At 43.9% G+C, this 27,903-nt stretch overlaps 1 protein-coding gene across 1 annotated transcript in view; it reads left to right on the top strand.

Moving 5' to 3' along the window:
- The first annotated feature begins 407 nt into the window (after window positions 1-407).
- The window catches only part of LOC139479442 (regulator of G-protein signaling 22-like), an 83,361-nt gene continuing 55,865 nt past the window's right edge, over window positions 408-27,903 (top strand). The window contains exons 1-12 of the mRNA XM_071262291.1: window positions 408-437; window positions 6,318-6,380; window positions 15,818-16,048; window positions 16,478-17,763; window positions 18,189-18,350; window positions 18,475-18,658; window positions 19,465-19,670; window positions 19,951-20,335; window positions 20,607-20,708; window positions 21,981-22,175; window positions 23,034-23,117; window positions 23,904-24,236. Of these exons, the coding sequence (XP_071118392.1) occupies window positions 408-437; window positions 6,318-6,380; window positions 15,818-16,048; window positions 16,478-17,763; window positions 18,189-18,350; window positions 18,475-18,658; window positions 19,465-19,670; window positions 19,951-20,335; window positions 20,607-20,708; window positions 21,981-22,175; window positions 23,034-23,117; window positions 23,904-24,236 (3,261 nt within the window). The remainder of the gene's footprint in view (window positions 438-6,317; window positions 6,381-15,817; window positions 16,049-16,477; window positions 17,764-18,188; window positions 18,351-18,474; window positions 18,659-19,464; window positions 19,671-19,950; window positions 20,336-20,606; window positions 20,709-21,980; window positions 22,176-23,033; window positions 23,118-23,903; window positions 24,237-27,903) is intronic.

Genomic DNA, 27,903 nt, shown 5'->3' with positions numbered 1-27,903 from the left:
ACCAGTGTTGGCAACAAGCACTGACACAAGACCCTATCTCCAGCACAGTGACACACCAGTTTTGGCAACAAGCACTGACACAAGACCCTATCTCCAGCACAGCGACACACCAGTGTTGGCAACAAGCACTGACACAAGACCCTATCTCCAGCACAGTGACACACCAGTGTTGGCAACAAGCACCCTATGACCAGCACAGTCAGCTAAGATTGTGGGAAGTGTAGGGATATACACCATTTGATATTCCAAGATGGACAGATATCAGTATCAAGAAGCGGTTCAGTATACATATACATGCAAAATATCAGAAAACAAATCAATGGCATCTGTTAACACAATACTGCATCATCAGCAAATCTGTTCTCAGAATAGTATAAGAAGATGAACTGCTGTATTGTAATCACATAATGGCTAGTCTGTCAAACACCATCGCCCTGGTAATGTCTATCTGTCATCTCACTGTAATAGCCAGAGGAACTCTAATCTTAATCACTCAACTCTACTTTCATGGGTGAATAATTATGAAAGGTGAGTATGTGCGTTGTCTAGCAGTGTGGTGTCAGGCAAATCACTATTTATCTGTAATACTGGTGGTTCCCATGCTAAGACTTGTCTGTCTTTGTGGTAGGGGCAATAAACATGCAGATATAGCACCTGGGGTATTGACTCCAGTATTGAGTATTCAAGTGTAGTTCCTAATAGTGCCTTTGGTTGAAGGCATTACAAGACACATGTTCCTATATTTTGAATCATTTTGTAATGAACAATATTTATTTTATTTCTGTAATTATGTGTTTTTTCTATGACCCAACAATTATGATTTCTTGGTGTATTGATCTGCTAATTGTAATTTTGAAATTACGGGGTAATGAATAAAAATTATCCTGTGCACCCAAAATGTCCTTTAATGTTCAGATCAAACACAGATATACTAAGCAATGTGAGGTGATTATATTTGTTTGTTTGTGTGTTGATGAATGCCACACACAGCAATATTCCAGCTATATGACGGCGGTCTGTAAATAATTGAGTCTGGACCAGACAATCCAGTGATTGACATCATGAGCATCAATCCCCTTAATTGAGATATGATGACATGCATCAACCAAGTCAGCGAGCCTGACCACCCGATCCCATTAGTCACCTCTTACGACAAGCTTAGTCGCCTTTTACAGCAAGCATGGGTTGCTGAAGACCTGTTCTACCCCGGATCTTCATGGGTAGAGGTCAATATAAACCTAATGTTTCAGATCACAAATATTATGGCAAACTTCCCACAATCAGCAGTGATAAGGGCATGGTTTTAAATTATTATTATTCTGATGACAGATTTTAGGATTTTCAGGCCAGGTAGTCAGTCTAGTGGTTAAAGTGTTCACCATTAACCCAGGTTTGATTCCCCGCATGGATGCAATGTGTGAAGGCCATTCCTGGTGTCCCCCACCAACATATCGTTGGATTATTGCTGAAAGCAGCATAAAACTTCACCCACTCACTCACACTCCAACCCATTCTCCTGTGGTACATGACCAGTCCCTGATGTGATGTGTAGTATCAGTGAATACATGGAGCAGTAGGGGGCACGGGTGGCCTAGTTGTCTTAGGTGCCACAATCCGTTGTGCAGAGTTGTATCCCTTGGGCAAACCAGAAACCTATGATTGTGGTAGGGCTGGAACGGGTAACTCGGGTACCCGGGTCGGGTGGGTACTGAGTAGGACCCGGGTACCCACAGGACTACCCGGACCCGTGCTTAGTCACGTGATATATTGTTTAATGACAAAAATTATCAAGAACTCTATGGTTACACTACAAGTCACTAATGTTAACATTTCTTTCTGACTAAGCACCCATTCCTTCTGATTTTTCATATGGTTGAATAAAGATAAAACTTAATTCAGCTTCAGTGTATGAATGACCAGATTGTTTAATACATGTATCTAAATACGTTTTGCCAGGGCTATGCTAAAAATGTTCCCAATCGGACATTTTGAGGCATCCTGATGCCTACAGTGGGTCCCCGGGTAGGGTCGGGTAATAGGGGGTGGGTACCCGGGTAGTAAATTTGGACTCGTCCCAGCCCTAGATTGTGGGTTCGAATCATTGTTCACCCCAATTATGTTTAAAGGTTTGTCAGCACCATACCCGTGCTCGTGGGTTTCACCGAAGTGGTAAACGTCTGAGACCTGCATCACTTCGAGCTTTCCTCCCACTTTAAGCTGACATGCTGTGATATAACTGGAATACTGTTAAAAGCGGCATTAAACCCAACTCACTCACTTACTCACTCATGGAGCAGTAACCTCCCCAGGGTCCTGACAGACTGCACGACAAGTCCACACAGGCTGGAACTTTAACGATGTAGTATTCTGATCAAGTGTTTGCATAACATATAGGAGGCAAGCCAACCGTTATGAATGGTACAATCAATACTAATCAATACACAAACATCACTCTTACATTTACCCATGTAGTGACAGATTTAGAGTAGTCATTGTTATACTGTTATTGGCATTATTAAAATTTCTTGATAGCTGTTTAACAAGTTCTCATATGGATGGTCTTAACATCAATGTAGTTAAACATATCCATGTTGATTCTCACATTGGTTGGAATGTCTGTAGGGCTCAAGAATATGCAACGCGTTTGTTCAGCTATTATCTGATTGACAGTTATTAATTGTCAAGTTATTTTAGCTTTTGTTTTCTTATGTTTGTTTACTAATTTCATAAAAAAATATCGAGTATATTTTAATTTTGTGATACTGCTTTCATCTCCAGTCTATATTAGCAATATATTTTTTATAATACATTGAAATGAGAGTACAGTGGCTCTGCTGTAATGAATGTTTTATAGACTGAAGATGCATACGATGTAGATTGTTAGAAGGGCCTATTCAGTACTTGAGTACTTTAATCCTATACCATTCATAAGGCTGATACATTTAATCCCAAGTTTTATTTCTGATATCAATGAAGAAGTATCATTGATAAGTACAAGCAAGGCTTGTATTTTCAAGCTCAATTTAACCAGTATGTGGACATGAAGCTGTACACACCTAGGTTTCCCTTGTCAGTCGGCTGTCACAGTCCAGGCCTTGCCATCAATCAGGGCCACAATGAGTTGGATACCGACAGCTGAATGTTTGCTAAAGCAGCCTTTATAAGCAATATCGTGTCTTTATCCACTGTGTTGGTAATATATATTGTAGCACTGTAAAGTTAGGTATGTGGCCCACGGCCTAAAATGTCAGCTGATTGAATCCGTTCACACTTGTATTGGTATATATTTTGTTATGTGGGAATGATTTATAACACAGATCGAGGTGGAAGAACAGTGTGCTGTTTGAGGACACTTGAAATGGCAATGGAGAGAGAGTGAGTGCTGAATACTTCGTGCTTGGTTCTCTTGTGGTGTAAATCACGTACTGCCTCTCGTGTACTGCATCAGCTCCTTGCAGGTGGGGCACGGGTGGCCCAGTCGTCTAAGGTGCTGTAATTCGCTGTGCAAATTTGCATTCCTTTGGCATGTCAGAAAACTATGATTGTGGGTTCGAATCCCTGTTCGTCCCGATTATGTTTCTAGGTTTGTTAGCACCATACCCGTGCTTTTGGGTTTCACCGAAGTGGTAAACTCCTGAGACCTGCATCACTTTGGCCTGTCCTCCGACATCATGCAGACACACCGTGAAAGAACTGCAATACTGTTCAAGGCGGTGTTAAACCCAATTCACTCACTCATTCCTTGCAGAGACTCACCTTGTCCCACCGCTGGTCCAGCAGCTGTTAGCGTCTCCTCATTGGAAACACATGGACCAAATGATGGTACCAAATTTGTATAAGTGCATCTCGTTCATTTTTCTTTCTTTGGACATTGATGCCCCAAAATACTATGAACGTAAGAACATATTCTAAACACATAAAGCTAAGGAAAAGCTGTTTCACTAGGCCTGAGAAATGTCTCTTTAAGGCCATGGAATAGCAATTGCTAGACTAACATCTAGTCGCTGAAATGAACATATCATACAGAAAAACAAAGTTGTTCAGTTATCTAAATAAAAATATAATAAAAGGGAGACCAGTGACTCTCTTCATATTCAGATACTGATACTGCAGAAATATAGACTTGCCAAACATTATAGACTTGCATGGGCTGTATTTGATAAATATTTGTATCAGGGTCTGTAAGACAGACTAAGCAATTGCCTCTACCTGATCCATTAATGCCTTATAAAGGCCAGAGAAATCCTCTCCTAGTCCAGAGAAGTTCCTTCAGTAGCACATTTACTATCTCAGAAATATACGATGAAAATAACGTATATAGAAAATTAACCTCAAATGACGTAGTTGTGTTTATTTCAAAGTTATGAAAAATATTGATAGATTTACAAGTCATTTCTGACCGCTCCTGACAGACATGTGATCATGTGGTGACCTTTTGAACCTAGATGAGAGTATAGAGGACCTTGGACGGAGTGTTATATAATAATGTTTGATGTGGCCGGGAGAGTGTGTCATGGTGGGGGACCAGGGTGGGAGTCTTTGTTCCTTGCATAAACATACTTAGGAGAGGGGAATATGGCCGAAATAACCCCTAGTGCTCAATGTGTGTGTATAGGTTAATGCCCTCCTCAAGACTGATATAGACTGTCAGTGCTTATAGTGTTACATTGAAGTCAATATCACATGGAGACAGGGGACGCCAACCAACAGGAACATGATATGTTATGTTTATCACAAGGAGACAGGGGACGCCAACCAACAGGAACATAATATGATATGTATATCACAAGGAGACAGGGGACGCCAACCAACAGGAACATGATATGATATGTATATCACAAGGAGACAGGGGACGCCAACCAACAGGAACATAATATGATATGTATATCACAAGGAGACAGGGGTCGCCAACCAACAGGAACATGATATGATATGTATATCACAAGGAGACAGGGGACGCCAACCAACAGGAACATAATATGATATGTATATCACATGGAGACAGGGGTCGCCAACCAACAGGAACATGATATGATATGTATATCACAAGGAGACAGGGGACACCAACCAACAGGAACATGATATGATATGTATATCACAAGGAGACAGGGGTCGCCAACAACAGGAACATGATATGATATGTGATATATTGCTTTCCTCTCATCCAAATCAACGTTGAAATGCATGGTCATAACACAGAATAACAAGCTGCCAAAACAATGGATACAACACAACCTAGTGTAGTCTGTCACAGACCCATCTTCCTAAGGCAAGAGAGTTAACTGACTTTACAAGTCCAGTTTCCACCCGTGCCGAACTAGGCTGGAATTCCTGGGCTCGATCGTAGCGCCACCAGTGGCTATTATGAGTTATGTCCATTCTATGCCTCTCCCATATGGACCAATCAGATTCCATCTCTCGTATCACATACATTTGCTTCAAACAAAATGGTGACACCCAGTCAAGACGATCTGATCGACCATCAAGATCTATATTGTGATAAAACGGTTCTTACTTTGCGAAGTACATCAAATCACATGAGCACCTTGATTAAAAACATGAAAAGATTTCGAAAATATCTGTTGACAACGAGTTGGCGATGCACATGCTTTGCAAATACTGCAATCGACCGAACTCTGCATGACAGTTTATGAACCGGATTTCGATTTCGGTGCGCGATTTTGATTGGACTATGCATAGACTTGTTAGCCCAGCCAAAATGTAACTCCATAATCCCAGCCTAGTTCGGCAAGGGTGGAAACTGGACTTTTATAGTCAGTTAACTCTCTTGCCTCGGGAGGATGTCACAGACCCTGAAACAAATATATCTTATTAGCCCATACAAGTCTAAGTCTTTTTGGCAAGTCTAGACTACTGGAGTATCAGGATTGAAGACAGTCTCTTGGTTCCTTTTTATTATATTTGATAACTATAATTAAACAAATGCTTTTTTCTGTAAAAAGTGTTCATTTCGGAGACTCGATGATAAAACATATAGATGCATGTGTATTCTGTCTATGTTAGTTAGTTATTAGAATTTAACTTACCGGTAGTCAGTCTTTGAATGAAAATGCAGAAGACACATTGTTGTCCAGTAAACTGTATTGTTATAACAATGAAAGATTTCCACATAACTTAGCCCATTATTTATTTTGTTTGTGGGAACAGCAAGAGTGGGCTGTCCACATTGTGAAGGGGATCTAACCAGGGTCTGTGGCCCCTACAATGTTTGCCATCTGTTTTCTCCTTCACCTGAATCATCTGTGGTCCATGTTGCAGATCAGTGTAGTGTTCCATATTCTATTTGTTTGTTTCAGGAGGACTTTCTGGCAACAGATGACCTGTTTGTGGAGTACTTCAACGCCTACTTATCCCTGCCGGTAAGTAGCCTCCTGTCCCATACACTCTCACTGTCAGTGAGTAGCCTCCTGTCCCATACACTCTCACTGTCAGTGAGTAGCCTCCTGTCCCATACACTCTCATTGTCAGTGAGTAGCCTCCTGTCCCATACACTCTCACTGTCAGTGAGTAGCCTCCTGTCCCATACACTCTCACTGTCAGTGAGTAGCCTCCTGTCCCATACACTCTCACTGTCAGTGAGTAGCCCCCTGCCCCATACACTCTCACTGTCAGTGAGTAGCCTCCTGCCCCATACACTCTCTCTGTCAGTGAGTAGCCTCCTGCCCCATACACTCTCACTGTCAGTGAGTAGCCTCCTGTCCCATACACTCTCTCTGTCAGTGAGTAGCCTCCTGCCCCATACACTCTCACTGTCAGTGAGTAGCCTCCTGTCCCATACACTCTCACTGTCAGTGAGTAGCCTCCTGTCCCATACACTCTCTCTGTCAGTGAGTAGCCTCCTGCCCCATACACGCTCACTGTCAGTGAGTAGCCCCCTGCCCCATACACTCTCACTGTCAGTGAGTAGCCTCCTGCCCCATACACTCTCTCTGTCAGTGAGTAGCCTCCTGTCCCATACACTCTCACTGTCAGTGAGTAGCCTCCTGTCCCATACACTCTCACTGTCAGTGAGTAGCCTCCTGTCCCATACACTCTCACTGTCAGTGAGTAGCCTCCTGTCCCATACACTCTCACTGTCAGTGAGTAGCCTCCTGTCCCATACACTCTCACTGTCAGTGAGTAGCCTCCTGTCCCATACACACTCACTGTCAGTGAGTAGCCTCCTGCCCCATACACTCTCACTGTCAGTGAGTAGCCTCCTGTCCCATACACTCTCACTGTCAGTGAGTAGCCTCCTGTCCCATACACACTCACTGTCAGTGAGTAGCCTCCTGTCCCATACACACTCACTGTCAGTGAGTAGCCTCCTGTCCCATACACACTCACTGTCAGTGAGTAGCCTCCTGTCCCATACACACTCACTGTCAGTGAGTAGCCTCCTGCCCCATACACTCTCACTGTCAGTGAGTAGCCTCCTGTCCCATACACACTCACTGTCAGTGAGTAGCCTCCTGTCCCATACACACTCAGTGTCAGTGAGTAGCCTCCTGTCCCATACACACTCACTGTCAGTGAGTAGCCTCCTGTCCCATACACACTCACTGTCAGTGAGTAGCCTCCTGTCCCATACACGCTCACTGTCAGTGAGTAGCCCCCTGCCCCATACACTCTCACTGTCAGTGAGTAGCCTCCTGTCCCATACACACTCACTGTCAGTGAGTAGCCCCCTGCCCCATACACACTCACTGTCAGTGAGTAGCCTCCTGTCCCATACACACTCACTGTCAGTGAGTAGCCTCCTGTCCCATACACACTCACTGCCAGTGAGTAGCCTCCTGTCCCATACACACTCACTGTCAGTGAGTAGCCTCCTGTCCCATACACTCTCACTGTCAGTGAGTAGCCTCCTGTCCCATACACTCTCACTGCCAGTGAGTAGCCTCCTGTCCCATACACACTCACTGTCAGTGAGTAGCCTCCTGTCCCATACACTCTCACTGTCAGTGAGTAGCCTCCTGTCCCATACACTCTCACTGTCAGTGAGTAGCCTCCTGTCCCATACACTCTCACTGTCAGTGAGTAGCCTCCTGCCCCATACACTCTCACTGTCAGTGAGTAGCCTCCTGTCCCATACACACTCACTGTCAGTGAGTAGCCTCCTGTCCCATACACTCTCACTGTCAGTGAGTAGCCTCCTGTCCCATACACTCTCACTGTCAGTGAGTAGCCCCCTGCCCCATACACTCTCACTGTCAGTGAGTAGCCTCCTGCCCCATACACTCTCACTGTCAGTGAGTAGCCTCCTGTCCCATACACTCTCACTGTCAGTGAGTAGCCCCCTGCCCCATACACTCTCACTGTCAGTGAGTAGCCTCCTGTCCCATACACACTCACTGTCAGTGAGTAGCCTCCTGCCCCATACACTCTCACTGTCAGTGAGTAGCCTCCTGTCCCATACACTCTCACTGTCAGTGAGTAGCCTCCTGTCCCATACACTCCCACTGTCAGTGAGTAGCCCCCTGCCCCATACACTCTCACTGTCAGTGAGTAGCCTCCTGCCCCATACACTATCTCTGTCAGTGAGTAGCCTCCTGTCCCATACACTCTCACTGTCAGTGAGTAGCCTCCTGCCCCATACACTCTCACTGTCAGTGAGTAGCACCCTGCCCCATACACTCTCACTGTCAGTGAGTAGCCTCCTGTCCCATACACTCTCACTGTCAGTGAGTAGCCCCCTGCCCCATACACTCTCACTGTCAGTGAGTAGCCCCCTGCCCCATACACTATCTCTGTCAGTGAGTAGCCTCCTGTCCCATACACACTCACTGTCAGTGAGTAGCCTCCTGTCCCATACACACTCACTGTCAGTGAGTAGCCTCCTGCCCCATACACTCTCACTGTCAGTGAGTAGCCTCCTGTCCCATACACACTCACTGTCAGTGAGTAGCCTCCTGTCCCATACACTCTCACTGCCAGTGAGTAGCCCCCTGCCCCATACACTCTCACTGTCAGTGAGTAGCCTCCTGTCCCATACACTCTCACTGTCAGTGAGTAGCCCCCTGCCCCATACACACTCACTGTCAGTGAGTAGCCTCCTGCCCCATACACTCTCACTGTCAGTGAGTAGCCTCCTGCCCCATACACTCTCACTGTCAGTGAGTAGCACCCTGCCCCATACACTCTCACTGTCAGTGAGTAGCCTCCTGCCCCATACACTCTCACTGTCAGTGAGTAGCCTCCTGCCCCATACACTCTCACTGTCAGTGAGTAGCACCCTGCCCCATACACTCTCACTGTCAGTGAGTAGCCTCCTGCCCCATACACTCTCACTGTCAGTGAGTAGCCTCCTGCCCCATACACACTCACTGTCAGTGAGTAGCCTCCTGTCCCATACACTCTCACTGTCAGTGAGTAGCCTCCTGTCCCATACACTCTCACTGTCAGTGAGTAGCCCCCTGCCCCATACACACTCACTGTCAGTGAGTAGCCTCCTGCCCCATACACTCTCACTGTCAGTGAGTAGCCTCCTGCCCCATACACTCTCACTGTCAGTGAGTAGCCTCCTGCCCCATACACTCTCACTGTCAGTGAGTAGCCTCCTGTCCCATACACTCTCATTGTCAGTGAGTAGCCTCCTGTCCCATACACTCTCACTGTCAGTGAGTAGCACCCTGCCCCATACACTCTCACTGTCAGTGAGTAGCCTCCTGTCCCATACACTCTCACTGTCAGTGAGTAGCCTCCTGCCCCATACACTCTCACTGTCAGTGAGTAGCCTCCTGTCCCATACACTCTCACTGTCAGTGAGTAGCCTCCTGCCCCATACACTCTCACTGTCAGTGAGTAGCCTCCTGTCCCATACACTCTCACTGTCAGTGAGTAGCCTCCTGCCCCATACACTCTCACTGTCAGTGAGTAGCACCCTGCCCCATACACTCTCACTGTCAGTGAGTAGCCTCCTGTCCCATACACTCTCACTGTCAGTGAGTAGCCTCCTGTCCCATACACTCTCACTGCCAGTGAGTAGCCTCCTGTCCCATACACTCTCACTGTCAGTGAGTAGCCTCCTGTCCCATACACTCTCACTGTCAGTGAGTAGCACCCTGTCCCATACACTCTCACTGTGTGTAGCCAGTCACTCCCATCCGTCATACACCCATCCAGTATGATATACATCTGCTGACATTGTACACCTGTCTTGCATGATATACACCTGCTGACGTCGTACTCCCATCCAGTATGATATACGCCTGCTGACGTCATACACCCATCCAGTATGATATACATCTGCTTACGTCATACACCCATCCAGGATGATATACATCTGCTGACATCTTACACCCATCCAGTATTATATACACCTGCTGACGTCGTACTCCCATCCAGTATGATATACGCCTGCTGACGTCATACACCCATCCAGTATGATATACGCCTGCTGACATTGTACACCTGTCTTGCATGATATACACCTGCTGACATCGTACTCCCATCCAGTATGATATACGCCTGCTGACGTCATACACCCATCCAGTATGATATACATCTGCTGACGTCATACACCCATCCAGGATGATATACACCTGCTGACGTCGTACTCCCATCCAGTATGATATACGCCTGCTGACGTCATACACCCATCCAGTATGATATACATCTGCTGACGTCATACACCCATCCAGGATGATATACACCTGCTGACGTCATACACCCATCCAGTATGATATACATCTGCTTACGTCATACACCCATCCAGTATGATATACATCTGCTGACGTCATACACCCATCCAGTATGATATACATCTGCTGACGTCATACACCCATCCAGTATGATATACATCTGCTGACGTCATACACCCATCCAGGATGATATACACCTGCTGACATCTTACACCCATCCAGTATTATATACACCTGCTGACGTTGTACACCCATCCAGTATGATATACACCTGCTGATGTCTTCTCCCATCTAGTATGATCTACACCTGCTGACGTCATACACCTGTCTAGTATGATATACAACTGCTGACACCTTACACCCATCCAGTATGATATACACCTGCTGACGTTGTACACCCATCCAGTATGATATTCACCTGCTGATGTCATAAATAACTCTATGTTAAATGACAAGGTTTCAGGAATATATTTTTAGGTGATTTGTATTATTGGAGAAAGGCATTTAGTGTGCTATTGTGATGAAGAGAATGTAGTACTTTAGACATGTTGACGGACAGTGTGTGTTGGTTCTGGAAGATGATGGTCCCTGTGGAGAGTCCTTGTCAGGTGCTGTAGGCATGATATGGCCTGTCTGTCTTATCTCCGAGGGAGGTCACACGACCTTCACAGTAACACATACCTATCTCACACATACCCTGACACACGTCCCGACACAAGTGCCTTGTCAATACACATACTCTCAAGACACAGGAGCAAATTTGAAACAAGCTGTAAATCTGGTGCTGTGAAGAACCAGTTAAAACTGAATGCTACCATGTCTATTACATTCCTCGATACAAGTATCCAAAGATCTAACAATGTCCCTATGTAAGGGTTATCTGTTGATAACAACATATGATTGAGTGTATGGCTGATAAACAGTTTACAAGGACTAATTGCTCTGATAGCATTGGGTGATTTCAGTCTCATCATAGCGTCATAGCCCTGTAGCATTGGGTGATTTCAGTCTTATCATAACGTCATAGCCCTGTAGCATTGGGTGATTTCAGTCCCATCATAGCGTCATAGCCCTGTAGCACTGGGTGATTTCAGTCCGATCATAGTGTCAGGACCCTGTAACATTGGGTGATTCAGTCCCATCATAGAGTCAGGACCCTGTAGCATTGGGTGATTCAGTCCCATCATAGTGTCAGGACCCTGTAACATTGGGTGATTCAGTCCCATCATAGAGTCAGGACCCTGTAACATTGGGTGATTCAGTCCCATCATAGAGTCAGGACCCTGTAGCATTGTGTGATTTCAGTCTTATCATAGCGTCATAGCCCTGTAGCACTGGGTGATTTCAGTCCCATCATAGCGTCATAGCCCTGTAGCATTGGGTGATTTCAGTCCCATCATAGCGTCATAGCCCTGTAGCATTGGGTGATTCAGTCCCATCATAGAGTCAGGACCCTGTAACATTGGGTGATTCAGTCCCATCATAGTGTCAGGACCCTGTAACATTGGGTGATTCAGTCCCATCATAGTGTCGGGACCCTGTAGCATTGTGTGATTTCAGTCCCATCATAGCGTCATAGCCCTGTAGCACTGGGTGATTTCAGTCCCATCATAGCGTCATAGCCCTGTAGCACTGGGTGATTTCAGTCCCATCATAGCGTCATAGCCCTGTAGCATTGGGTGATTTCAGTCCCATCATAGCGTCATAGCCCTGTAGCATTGGGTGATTCAGTCCCATCATAGAGTCAGGACCCTGTAACATTGGGTGATTCAGTCCCATCATAGTGTCAGGACCCTGTAACATTGGGTGATTCAGTCTCATCATAGTGTCAGGACCCTGTAACATTGGGTCATTCAGTCCCATCATAGAGTCAGGACCCTGTAACATTGGGTCATTCAGTCCCATCATAGAGTCAGGACCCTGTAACATTGGGTGATTCAGTCCCATCATAGTGTCAGGACCCTGTAACATTGGGTGATTCAGTCCCATCATAGTGTCAGGACCCTGTAACATTGGGTGATTCAGTCTCATCATAGTGTCAGGACCCTGTAACATTGGGTGATTCAGTCCCATCATAGTGTCAGGACCCTGTAACATTGGGTGATTCAGTCCCATCATAGTGTCAGGACCCTGTAACATTGGGTGATTCAGTCTCATCATAGTGTCAGGACCCTGTAACATTGGGTGATTCAGTCCCATCATAGTGTCAGGACCCTGTAACATTGGGTGATTCAGTCCCATCATAAAGTCAGGACCCTGTAACATTGGGTGATTCAGTCCCATCATAGTGTCAGGACCCTGTAGCATTGGGTGATATCAGTCCCATCATAGAGTCAGGACCCTGTAGCATTGGGTGATTCAGTCCCATCATATTGGCAGGACCCTGTAGCATTGGGTGATTTCAGTCTCATCATAGCGTCATAGCCCTGTAGCATTGTGTGATATCAGTCCCATCATAGAGTCAGGACCCTGTAGCATTGGGTGATTCAGTCCCATCATATTGGCAGGACCCTGTAGCATTGGGTGATTTCAGTCTCATCATAGCGTCATAGCCCTGTAGCATTGTGTGATTTCAGTCTTATCATAGCGTCATAGCCCTGTAGCACTGGGTGATTTCAGTCCCATCATAGCGTCATAGCCCTGTAGCACTGGGTGATTTCAGTCCCATCATAGCGTCATAGCCCTGTAACATTGGGTGATTTCAGTCCCATCATAGCGTCATAGCCCTGTAGCATTGGGTGATTCAGTCCCATCATAGAGTCAGGACCCTGTAACATTGGGTGATTCAGTCCCATCATAAAGTCAGGACCCTGAAGCATTGGGTGATTTCAGTCCCATCATAAAGTCAGGACCCTGTAACATTGGGTGATTCAGTCCCATCATAGTGTCAGGACCCTGTAACATTGGGTGATTCAGTCCCATCATAGTGTCAGGACCCTGTAACATTGGGTGATTCAGTCCCATCATAAAGTCAGGACCCTGTAGCATTGGGGGTTTTCAGTCCCATCATAGAGTCAGGACCCTGTAACATTGGGTGATTCAGTCCCATCATAGAGTCAGGACCCTGTAACATTGGGTCATTCAGTCCCATCATAAAGTCAGGACCCTGTAACATTGGGTGATTTCAGTCCCATCATAAAGTCAGGACCCTGTAACATTGGGTGATTCAGTCCCATCATAGTGTAAGGACCCTGTAACATTGGGTGATTCAGTCCCATCATAGTGTAAGGACCCTGTAATATTGGGTGATTCAGTCCCATCATAGTGTCAGGACCCTGTAGCATAGGGTGATTCAGTCCCATCATAGTGTCAGGACCCTGTAACATTGGGTGATTCAGTCCCATCATAGAGTCAGGACCCTGTAACATAGGGTGATTCAGTGCCCATCATAGTGTCAGGACCCTGTAGCACAGGGTATGGTGTGACTGCCAGTTGTGCCCATGTTACACTGGTGGCAGCAGTGTTTGAATCTCTCTCTCTAATCTCACTCTCTTTTCACCGTCCGGGTATGGTTACCTCAAGCTACATTCAACTATATTCAAAAGGCAAAGGTTAGTCATTCAAAAGCCATTGCTCTTGTGTGTTTAGGGGTCATATGTTGAACTCAGTGTCTATTTATTCTCTCTGATATTAGGTTTCTATTATGAATGTTAGCCATTTGTATTTTTAGCAGCCGTCTCTGGGATGAATGAGAACGATAAATAGAACTTCAACTATACGTATTGACATAAGTGAGCCCATTACCAATATTGAAAGCTGATCCAGGATAACACACATGTGATTTCCACAGAGATAAATGAGAGAGTGTGGGGACTGCGATGACTGTGATGTTGCTGTCCCCCGTCACTGTCACCAGTGAAGTGGTGTTTGTTTGATATATACTGAAGGTTGTCATGCTAAGTCCTTTATACGCTTATGATGATGAAAGGAAAACCTACAGCCTGAGATGTGATTCACATGATGGTGTGGGATTTCCACTGAATTACCTGCTTGATTTGTACAACACTTAGTCTATTTGTAGGGTTTGTGTTTATACTAACTTTTCCCACACATGCATCACGTTTGCAAATATGATTGAATGTGTCCAGTTCCACAATTTTGTCTAAAGCTTTAACCATTGTAAGGCTGGCAGATCCAAATGTTTTTGTTTTTTTAGAGCAATTATATTTATTGGGAATCAACAAATCATTAAATATAAAATTTATTACCCTGTTCTGTGCAAAGAATTCAGGTGTTAGACAAAAGGGAAATCCAAACATGCCTGTCATGACTGAGTTCGTCACTCAACATTGCCTAAAGAATTCATCATCAAAGAATTCATTGTTGTAAAGGATTCATCATCATAAAGAACTCATCATCTTAAAGAATTTAATTCATCATCATAAAGAATTCATCATCTTAAAGAATTCATCATCATAAAGAACTCATCATCTTAAAGAATTTGATTCATCATCATAAAGAATTCATCATCTTAAAGAATTCATCATCATAATGTCAACACAACAATTACAGCAATAGAAACCACTTAACAAGGCCAAAACAGAAACTTGCATTCAGGTTTTATACCATTAGAAAAGATGGGTAGGAAGATAACAAAATATTTTTTGCATTACAAGTTCTGAGTTTCAATGCAAATGTGATAAACTACAGGCTCATTAAAAGAGTGAACATCACAAGTCACATGATTGTAAGCAGGGGCTGAAGGTATAACCTGAGTTATGGCCTAGCGGTTTTCTGCAAGGTGCAACGTGATGTTGAACAGCAACTCATAAATACAATGTTGTTTAACCTGTATAGATAACACAGATATCAGTGAATATACAAAGGAAATTTCCATTGGTGTCAAGTAAAAGTAGACCTGGAATAGGTAATAAAACACAGACAGACAGGCATCTGAGTAGGGCTGTGACACATCATTATTGTTTAGTTGAACCATCACTTTTCAGCTCTTGGGGAATTCAGTGTGCACACAAAGCTGTGATAAAGTATGTAGAACTCAAGAATGAATAAGACTGGGTACATTCCATGTTCAGGAATAAAATTCTTCCAAGACATTATATTAGTAAACAAGAAAACATGAGTGTGGATTCAACACCTCGACTTACATCAGGAACACACTGTATATTCTTGGTAGTGACTTCATGACTGACTCATTAGGCTATGTCCTTCTTCAGAGTTTCCCTGAGCCGCTGTGCTTCAACAAGGACACTGGGGGGTTTGAGGTGGTCAGCAATGCCAAGAAACAGCTGGCCCAGCAGATCAAGGCAGCGATCCGGTCACAGCGCCGTACACCACGCATGTACCATGTGGCCAAACTGCACAGCTTCATTGACATCCCTCTCATCCCCATTGAAGAGCCCATGGGACCGGAGAAGGTGGAGATTGATACATCATTCACTGTCACTGTGAGTAAAGAAATGTTTACTAATCTGGAAACCCGTGAAGATCCAGGTTAGAATAGGTCTTCAGGAACCCATGCTTGCCGTGAGAGGTGACTATGCTTGTCGTAAGAGGCGACAAATGGGATTGGGTGGTCAGGCTGACTGATTTGGTTGATGCATGTCATTGTATCCCAATTGCCTGGATTGATGCTCATGATGTCAATCAATGGATTGTCTGGTCCAGACTTGATTGTTTACAGACCAACATCATATAGCTTAAATATTGCTGAATGTGGCCTTAAACAACAACCAAACAAAGAAATTAATATGGCAACTAAACAAGTCTATATTTTTATAATGGATTTGTCCTGGAATAATTAACAAACACAAAATAGTAGAAGTAATGGTACATTTAGTCCAAATATGTGGGTAACTCTGTGTTTGAATGTGCAGACACTGAACAAGGAGCAGGGCATCCACTGGGTGAAGGCGGAGCGTCTGCCCTCCTTCCTGGAGAGTGACTGCTACCTGGAGTACCGCCTGGCCAGCATTGTCTCACAAGCCAGACTCAGCCAGGACAGCAAGGAGTTTGCCATCATGAAGATAGACTACAAACCTCGCATCAAGCGATCCAAGAAGAAAGACGATGATGAGCCTAAGGTGGACCCCAAAGAAGAGCTCATCAAGAACATGTATGTGTGTATGGGCAATGCAAGCACTACTGACACCGATGCCTGGTTCTCTGAGGCTCAGATGGTTCAAAATACAGAGACAACATTCTCTACAATGTCTCGTCCACAGAGTGCCATTCGCCCCAGCAGTGCTAGGCCTGTGAGTGTTATGGGTCTGACTGACCTCAGTCGAAGATGTGACAGTGGATTTGGGAGTCCATCAAAGAGTTCTGTTTTTGGCAGTGGCTACTTTGGTTCCAGACATGGAATTTACCCTGATGAGAGTGCTGAAGATGATGTGCCCAGCAATAGACTATTCACCAGAAACTCTGTCAAACCCAACACTCCTCGCCCCTCTGAACCTGTGTGTGTCATGTCTAATGATGATGGTCAGAGAGGGTCAAGGCATGGAGCAATGGTGTATGCCTATCCCCGATCTGAGACCACGGACACTGAGTCTGGCATGGGAGACACAGAGGAAGACAGGGAGGAAGAACTGTCCACGTACCAGGATTCTCAGCAGACAGGTGACAGGGAGAACCAGTCAGAGCTAGATCTTCACCAAAAAGATGAGAGTGTTATAGTGGAAAGTATAGATGACTTAGGAGCAGTAATTGTTGGTGCAATTCTGAAACGCTGCATTGCTAGTATTATTGATGAGGATGAGAGGAGTATTGAGAGTGATCCTCAGATCCAGGGAATGTTCCCACAGAAGGAGTATTCCTACATCACTATGGATATGCTGGACCGTTTGTCTGTAGGGCCCAGTCAGAAGGGGCAGGTTCGGCTCCCAGAGGTGGAACTGGAGGAGCCAGAGAAGGAGCTGGCCCAGCTGCAGGAGAAGAAGGAGGAGAGTGATGTGGATTCCCTCCTGGACAGTGAGGAGGACTATGAGGAGCAGGACACTTTCTTCAGGAAACACAAACACCGGACATATGACCTGATGAAGTTGAAGGGGGTCCAGCAGTTTAAGGCTTTCCTGGAAGGTACCCTCGGGGAGAAGCACTGGAACCTCTGGGTGGACATTGACCGGAGTCGCATGCTCAAGTCAGAGGAGCACACCCTCCTGTAAGTACTGATTTGTGGTAGTGTTTGAAATATGCGCCTGCCCATAGGTCCATGGAGGTACATCTCATGTCAGGCCTATAGTTTAAGACTTGTTGGGGTCCTCATGGCCTGCCGTAAATTTATGTGCCAAATTATGTGTCACAATAAGCTGCAGTTTTTATTAATGAGGGTCTGAACAGTTTAGTCAGGGCCTGCTGCTCCAAAAGTCTGTCGGTCCTGATGGCAGCCTGGCATTTATTTTCATTTCAAACACTGATTCATGGTTACACATGAATATTACTAGTCATGTTGGTTTTTTAATAGTGTTCCCGTGTAGGTTAAATCTCTATTCAGAAACTGTTCTTTTCCGATGGTGAGGATATTCTATTCGTTTGATATAAAATCTTGTAAAACTATTTTGTTAATAATGTTTTGTATCCTTACAGTTACTTAGCAAACATGCGTGAGAAGTACCAGCACACTGGGTCTCCCTACGAGCTGTCTATGGAGTGGAAGACTTTGCTAGGTTTGGTGGAACCGTCTAGCTGGACTGTAGACAGACTATTGTCCATTCAGAACAAGGTGGCAGAACCTCTTGTGCTCTACTGGTATGTACTCAACATATATCTGTAATGTATTAGTTTCTTAGGTGTGATACCTCATAATACTCAATTTTAGCTTGGCTTACAATGTGGATTTCATGATTTTCATATTTATACATTGAATTTCCAGGGCACCTCGATTTCTCCTGAAGCAGATGGCTCCCTCAAATCCAGACAGATACTATCTGTACCACCATCAGCAGCTACTCAAGAGAAGGAAAGAGGTCTACCCCAATCCCCCAACTGCAGTAATTCTGCCACTCAGACCCCGCTCCTGTATGCCTCGTACTCAACACACGGCAGTCATCACAGAGGTAAGTGTCACACAAGACGTACGTCCCACCCTCCAACTACAGCCATCCTTCCATTCAGACCCCACTTCTGTGTGCCTCGTACTCAACACACGGCAGTCATCACAGAGGTAAGTGTCACACAAGACACACATACCAGTCGGTGTCCTCCACAGTATGTTTTTGCTCATAACACATACCGTATTCGACCCATTAAGCGCCCCTCCCCCAATAAGCGCCCCCCGTTTGTTTCAAGGCGTCTATCGTGGTAATCTAACCGTGGTTGCTGTTAATAACGGTGAGTTGTGTGATCTTCCGATCGCTTCACGCACGATTTCGCCGAAATTAATTAAAACAATATTAAAAGGAATTTCGAATAAAATTAATGAAATAAGTTACAAACAAAAGTTCAAATATACAAAGAACACTTTTTAAAGCCAGACAGTGTAATTACATGAATAATTTGCGTACTTCAGTATGGATTTGTTGACATGGTATTTCCGGTGTCACGTGATCACAGTAATGTCTTTCCATGGGGGAAAAAACATCCAAACTCATTAATTCGTGTATAATGCGCACCCCCTTCTACACAGCTGTGTTTTTTTGGAAAAAAAGTGCGCACTATTCTCAAGAAAATACGGTAAGACTTACTGATGAATTTACGCCTGAATTGTCCCCAATAAGCGCCTACCCCTTCTGTCTTTTTTTAAGCGCCCTGGGCGCTTAATGGGTCGAATATGGTATTTCCCATGCCTACAGGGCATCATTTTGTTCTTTTCTACATGACAATTGATAGCCATTGATGATACTATAAATGCCACCATGTGCAGGCGTTGGCGCCAGTGTGTCAGGAAGACTTCAATGCCCCAACATCGCCACCAGTCGGACTGAAGAGAGTGTATGCCCGGCCCTGCACAGTCATCTCCCAGAGGGAGAGTGCCAAGACACACAGTAAGAAGCCCAAGGAGCTGCTGTCTCCCCGACTCAAGATGGATAGAGTCACCTCAGCCAGAGTGCGGACTCCGGCTACTGCAAGGTATCTAACTAAAGGAAATACAGAGTGTTGTAAACTATGTCTATGCTACAATGTGTTTTGTTAAAAAGCTTTGTTAAATTGGAACCCTTCCAGATCTTTAATTTTTCTTGATAAATATCAAGTCAAAAATTAAAAACAAGCCATTGCATTCAGCATGATGACATTTACTGTGTACACAAATAATGTCTTTTGAAGTTTATGACAAATATGATAAGGAAATACAGTTTAAAAATGTTTTCCTACCTGTGAGGTTTCATGATCCAGCGTTTGTGTGTTTCAGAGCTCAGTCAGCTGTTTCCAGACAGAAATCTGGAAAGGTGACAGCAAGTCGTCCAGTGTCTGCTTTGTCTGATTCATCTGATTCCTGGGAGTCTGCCTCAGTGATGTCTGACCGTCTGTCCCCCCGACACACAGCACGTCCAGTGTCAGGCCGGCCATCTTCTAGTATGCTGTCCCCCCGCCGCACAGCAAGACCTGTGTCTCCTTCCAACAGGCTGTCCCCCACCACTCCAGCACGCCCAACCTCTGCAGCTTCAGTGAAGAGTTCGTCCACGGTGTCAGAGTTCACTGGAGGCCGGAGAATGGAGGCACTGCTTCAGGCACTGCACCACGAGAGATCATCAGGTGGCTTCTTCAGAAAATTTGTTGAGAGAGGTAAAAATAAGGTAAGGAATGAAATATTTTGTACAAACAAGTCAGTTTAGAAAAGTAAAAGCCAGGAACTGATGGCCCATGGGACAGTCTTGCATCACTTACAGAAATCCCCTAAATCCAAGTAAAAGTTAATTTTGTTAATGCTGACTTTTGTGGTGCTAGAGTTTACATATTTTTCTAGCAATCATTATTGTGGCAGTTTGAATATATAAAGAATACAGATAGATACAGAATACATCTGGATTGTGTACCTTATCGCAGTGGCTGATGTTGCTTTTCTAGCTGTGGCTGTCGGCGCTTAACTTCTGGCGTGAAGTGCAGGAATACCACCTTCTGTTCTACACGGATGTCATCGACCACTACTTGCTGGAGAAGAAGGCTCATGTAAGTGGCCCTGTGAGATGAAGGGGCTGTATGTCAGGGTCACACACTTTGCATAGAGATTGCATAGAGGTTCACTGACACACTAACACACACAGACAATTGGTGAGTGTTATGTGATAATTGGCAGTTTGTGATGGCCAGTTGATGACTTTTGTGTGAATTGACGGTTTGTGACTACTGTTGTCATCAAATCATGTGGTTCGGGGGGAATGCGGAAGGTACCCTATGTACATATGTGCTTATAAACGTGTAGTTACTTATTGGTACAGAATTTTACATTTGCCTGAAAACAGATTAGTTAAGAAATGTTATAGATTATTATTACTTGATGTTAATAATGGTAAGATCAACTGGGTCTCTAAAATCAAACACATTCTCTGTTCGTTTGGTTTTGGCTACATATGGGAGATGCAATTTAGTAATAATAGTAGAAGCTTTATCTTGGAATTTGTAAACCGTTTAAAAGCCTCGTCTGAGCAAGATTGGCATGCAGCTGTTTCATCTAGCACTAAATCCAAGAGTTACTCTCTTTACAAAATTTCATTTGGCTTAGAAAGCTATATCAAGGTAGTAAATGTTTCAAAATTCAGAGCTGCTCTTGCTCAGTTGAGATGCTCCTCCCATCGGCTGCGAATTGAGACCGGTCGATATATTAAGGAAATTAGAGAACAGAGACTGTGTTTGATGTGTAACCAGAATTTTATTGAGGACGAATATCATTTTGTGCTTGTATGTAATGCTTATAATAATTTAAGAGCTGAATACATTCCTCCTAAATATTTTACAACCCCTTCTAAAAATAAATTTAATGCTCTTATGTCATCCACTAACTCTATAATCATACGAAATCTAGCAGTCTACGTTTACAAAGCTTTTCGACTTCGTTCATTACATACAGTCTAAATATTTATTTGTGTATATGCATGTGTATGAATGTGTATGGATATGGATGTATATGTAAACCAGTGGTAATTCTTTTTTCTCCCTCTCTCTGTAAATACTTCTGTGTAATAGGCCTACGGCCTAACACTTTTTGTGAATAAACAATAATAAAATGACTACTGTTGGGGTAAATGGCCATGTTCCTACAGGAGTTGCTTCCCTTTTCCTACATCTTTCAATATTCAAATGATACAGAATACAGATCACAGATAAAGAAACCAGAATATTTGAGAAATTATCATGTGTGGTTCACACACTATAATATCAAGAACAAATGTAAAGAAATGTAAGCTGATGAGTTTTTACAATGTTGTCCCTGTTTATCCCCAGGCTGTGTACTCCCAGTATGTTGTTCGAGGGGCAATGTACGACATCGGTTGTTCTGGACCAATCAGAGATGAGATATACCGCTGTCTGGACCCTCCATATGAGGAACTATTTGATGCAGCAGAAGAGCACTCCTTGGCAATCCTGTACGACGCCTGGCTCTTCAACCTGAATGATGACGTGAAGACCTACAGCAAGGTAGGTATACATGTCCCACACACTGGCTGACAGTGCCCTGCTTTCATCACACTATGTCCTGACCATGAGTATCATTGTTCCTTCATCTTGGAGTTTAGGAGATAAGGTGATGAACCTGTATCATCATGAATGAATGTATTCAATGGTGAAGTAATGCTTGTTATGCCTGGTACCCAGCTCTGCTTCCTCACAATAGTATTGGAATAAGCTAAAAGCTTTCACAAAAGTAACCTCACTCACTCCCTCACTACTGACTGAATGCATCTCTTCCTGGTGTCTGCATGTAGCATGTTGAACATGTTCAAGCCCCGTGTCAGTCACACCACATACACAAAGCACAGGTCACCTAGACATGCATTTGTACATCAGGAAACAAGCAGGTCGGACCAATAAACCCATTTCACCAGATGTGTCCTAGAGAGTATCAGATTACTTGCATACCCATGAAGATCTGGGGTACAATAGGTCTTCAGCAACCCATGCATACCGTAAAAGGCGACTATGCTTGCAGTAAGAGGCGATTAACGGAATCGGGTGGTCAGGCTCGATGACTTGGTTGATGCATGTAATCGTATCCCAATTGCGTAGATCGTTGCTCATGATATCAATCACTGGATTGTCTTGTCCAGACTCAATTATTTACAGACCACCAACATTAGGCTGGAATATTGCTGAGTGCAGCGTTAAATAACAAACAAACAAACAGATTACTTAATATATAGTCCAAGAGCATGTCAAGAAATCAATCACAGCCTCATGACTGTCACCATGGACATGGGAACAGCCTGTCACAGGGTCTGCCATCGACTTATGGGGGGTTTTCACAAACATTAACTGGTGTACATTTTCTGCCTGTAGGTGGAGCTGATTGATGTGAAGCGCCACCTGGAGACCCGGTCCAAGTATGTGCTACACCTACAGAAGCGAGGCCTCATCAAGGAGGTCAGTGGGAGTTGGTCAGTGGGTCAATGTTTGGTCAAATACATGAACAGTCAGGTTGGGTTTAACCTCCACAAGAGCACTGTGCGTTTGAAATCCAATCAGCGCTAATTAACTGTTAACTGTTGGCTTCCATTTGTCCATTGCACATCCCTATCAGTGCCAATTAGCTGTTGGCTTCCATTTGTCCATTGCACATCACCTATCAGTGCCAATTAGCTGTTGGCTTCCATTTGTCCATTGCACATCACCTATCGGTGCCAATTAACTGTTGGCTTCCATTTGTCCATTGCACATCACCTATCAGTGCCAATTAGCTGTTGGTTTCCTCCTGTGTTATCTTATTCCTTTGTTGTCCTTAGAGGTACATATATATATTCTCTGCCTCTTGCATCAGTCGGAAAGCGCACGTTAAATCTCCAAAGTAAGTAAGTAAGTCTTGCATTTATTCACCTTTTGAAGGAGTAAGTAGATACTCCGAAAAATGGTGTTCCTCATAATGTACAAATTGACATCCTTAACTTCTCTTCCTTCATGTGTATCACTTCTAAATGTCCTTCAAAGACTATGTATTAATGTTTAGCTGAAGAAAGGGCAAGTCTTTTTTTTTATGAAACAATATGAAGCTAAAGCAAATATTTTATGGACTCTTCTTTTGCTTCATCCCAAGCTGATGGAAAAGGGAGAGGTGTGTTTCAACTATATGAAAGACAGGGAATGATTGACATGTAGAGAGTAATATCACATACAGGTGCTGTTCAATGGTGACAGTGCGCTGATATATTTCAGCGCGTGTTGACCCCTGACGACCCCATGGAAGGCTTCGAGGACCCTGTATATGACGATAGTCTCTTGGAGAACATTCCCCCTGATTTCCGAGACTACACTCTGGAGAAGCTGATACATAACCGCATTGAGCTGGAACATTTCCGCCAGTTCCTCGCGGACAACTACGCCAGCATGGACCTGATGTGTTGGATGGACACTGAGGCATGGCGGAGAATTACACACTCGGATGAGAAGAAGCGGGATCAGAAAGCAAAGGAGATTAAAACTAAATACCTTAACAAGAAATACTTCTTTGGCCCTAACAGTCCTGCTGGGAAGGAGGGTCAAGATAAGGTGAGCTAACACCCATTATTGACACTATCGTCACCAATTTGAAGAACAAACCATTTAGTTTTTGAATAACTTGATAAGAAAGAAATTTGTTTTGGAACAAGATGAGCATTCATTGAATCAGTATTTTGGAGGAAAGGAGCTCCATACTGTAGCATCAGTTCAGACTGCACAAATCTTGGTCAGAATCAGAAATTTCAGTGGGCTGATGAAACTGATCGCAAATGTTAATACCATGCAACTGTAGGAGGGCGTGGAGTCAGCTTGCTGACAGGGTTAACCCTTTGGTCATGTGGACAAGGCATCTGACCTCGTCAGCAAGCTATTTAGAAAGTAGAAGTAGAGGTAAAACAATACTTGCACACATATTTCATTCATTAATGTGAAGTGTTAGAAGCTGTTTTAGCAATAACCTATGATTGTTTAGCCCACTTAGATATAAATAAAATTATAAAGAACCTACATTTTACATTGCATTGCATTACATTACATTACATTACATTATACATTACATTATAAATTACATTACATTACATTACATTACATTACATTACATTACATTACATTACATTACATTACATTATCGGTATAACTGATTGTGGACATTTAACTCACCTGAGTTAAGATGACAACTTTACTCTATGCTGATCTGTGCAGTTCTGTCATGAGGTGAGAGAGTATGCAGGGTACTCCCAGACTGTAATCAACCAGTACTCTAGGCCTGTGATCAGCTGTACACCCAGACTGTAATCAACCAGTACTCTAGGCCTGTGATCAGCTGTACACCCAGACTGTAGCCAACCAGTACTCTAGGTCTGTGATCAGCTGTACACCGAGACTGTAACCGACCAGTACTCTAGGTCTGTGATCAGCTGTACACCCAGACTGTAATCAACCAGTACTCTAGGTCTGTGATCAACTGTACACCCAGACTGTAATCAACCAGTACTCTAGGCCTGTGATCAGCTGTACACCCAGACTGTAGCCAACCAGTACTCTAGGTCTGTGATCAGCTGTACACCCAGACTGTAACCGACCAGTACTCTAGGTCTGTGATCAGCTGTACACCCAGACTGTAATCAACCAGTACTCTAGGTCTGTGATCAACTGTACACCCAGACTGTAATCAACCAGTACTCTAGGCCTGTGATTAGCTGTACACCCAGACTGTAATCAACCAGTACTCTAGGTCTGTGGTCAACTGTACACCCAGACTGTAATCAACCAGTACTCTAGGTCTGTGGTCAACTGTACACCCAGACTGTAACCAACCAGTACTCTAGGTCTGTGATCAACTGTACACCCAGACTGTAACCCACCAGTACTCTAGGCCTGTGGACACCTGGAACACATGTCCACTGCTTATATCATGACCTTGATGAGGACAAGTACTTGTTATTACCGACCGCCTCCGTGGTCTAGTGGTAGAGCATCCGCCCGGAGAGTGGAAGGTCGGGGATTCAATCCCCGGCCGCGTCATACCAAAAGACGTTAAAAGATGGTATTTGTTGTTACCCTGTCTGGCGCTCAGCATTCAGGGGCTAAAACAAGGACTGGTCGGCTCGGAGTCAGTATACTGTGTCTGAGTGGGGTGTTCATGTTAAACTGCGGCATGATATCTCAGTGAGCTAGTACTATAAATCGGCATCAGTCCGGACTAGTACAAGCAGCCACACAAACACACACACGTACATGCACGTCGCAATATAAGTGCAATAATCTTGGACGCGACGTTAAACCCCATTTCACCTCACCTCACTTGTTAATACCGCATCTGATACACACAAAGAAGATTATTTACAAACACAATGGAGAATAACACTGCAAGCAGTGAATGTCCCAGACAAATGTGAGTCAGGGAGTTGAAACAGACATGAAGCTTACTGTTTGAATTCCCTTCATAATCTGTAAATCCAGTAAACAGACATCTTCTAAATGAAATCTAGATACAACAAAACATCCCAGGCTCTGTCACCTGTCATGGGGGCCACGTGTCTCCCACAATGAGGCAAGGGTTCATGCCTACTGATGTGTAGGTATTCTCTGGAAACTAAAAATTATCTGCTTGCATTACAATTTATTTGAGTAACTGACAATTAACTCATTCACAAACTGAAATCTGTTTATGCTCAATTCGCAACAGCGGCATTAGAGGTGCAGATACAGGCCCTATATACATACTTACATTTGTACATTCACAGAAAGGTGGAATCGTGTTTTAAACATGTTATGCTGGAACAGTTTTTATGTTAATCATTTATTTTTTCAAAGAGGGAGTGCAAGTTTTACATCTATGAATTTTTTTACTAAAGTTGAGGTAAAAGTTTCTTCCAGATATACAGATACTCTGTGACCAGTGTCACCCACCGTACACCAAACATTTCATGCTGGTACCACACCCTGTCAACATTTCTGGGTCATTGACTTTTTCTTTGGTATGGATGAGCTGTTTAGCATGTGCAGGCCCCAGAGATCAGAGGGTGGTGGGGTAGGCTAGTGGTTGAAGCCTTTGCTCGTCAAGTCAAAGACCCGGGTTCAATTCCACTCATGAGTACAATGTGTGAACCCCATTTCTAGTGTCCCCCGCCATGATATTGGTGGAATATTAGAGAATATTTGAGGAAGTAGAATGCACATTTCAAGTTACCAAAATAGACATGCTACATATGCTTTCTCATAAACTTGTCTGCATTATTTCAAGCTTGGGCTGATCGGGTATATATTTTATCTATCAGCTCTCGATCATTGTTGATTGTGTGGAAAATGTCACAGTACACCATTCAAAAATGAATTGTTAAGAAAAACAGGGGAAGAGCAGCCTTTAAGTGATCATGTTAATGTTATGTTATGTCATGTTAATTTCATTTTTTTCAGGGAAAACCTCCAAATTATTACATGAGATTTTTTTGCAACTGTTTGTATGAGTGAGTGAGTATGGTTTTACACCGCTTTTAGCAATATGCTGGAATATCATGGCGGGAGACACCAGATATAGGCGTCACACATTGTACCCATGTCGGGAATCGAACCCAGGTTATCAGCGTGACGAGCGAACGCTTTAACCACAAGGCTACCTGACCTCCCCACTGTTTGTATGAAAGTGTGCAGTTTTTAAAGGTATGCCCAAGAACACATTTACTGGTCTTGACTTGCATGTCGGACGACACTACCATCGAGATGTTTCTAAGGCAACACTTACGTTATGGCTTACCATTGTTACTAACCTCTAGCTTGGGTCAGTCGATATAAAAGTAAACATATGTTTGTAGAGCTCAATATTTGGATATTCTATTTGGCATGAAGTTGTTTGGGTGGTATCCTCATACTGTTTAAAGTGCAGGATACTTGGTAGCCTGCATGTATATGTGTCAGAGAAGATGTGGTTCTCTGTAAAAGGGGTTAACAGTGGCCACAGACTACACACAAAGTGTATTTCATCAATTAATATTTTTGCGTTGTTACTTTACTTTTACTTGTTTATTGTTTCTTTGATTTTGAAAGCTTTTTGCAAATGTATCAGTTAGGTTTTTTAATCCATTAAAGATGGAGAGTCAAACAAATTAATATCCAATTTCATTTCATGTCCTGACTGTGGCTTTTTGGCTCCACTGGTGCCTTATAAATATATTTTTTTGATCACATTTGATCACATCATTGCCTACATACAATA

Source organism: Haliotis cracherodii, unplaced genomic scaffold (assembly GCF_022045235.1).
Source record: "Haliotis cracherodii isolate W230 unplaced genomic scaffold, xgHalCrac1.p SCAF_4, whole genome shotgun sequence".
NCBI lineage: Eukaryota > Metazoa > Mollusca > Gastropoda > Lepetellida > Haliotidae > Haliotis > Haliotis cracherodii.
This window is presented reverse-complemented; position numbering and strand designations above follow the sequence as displayed.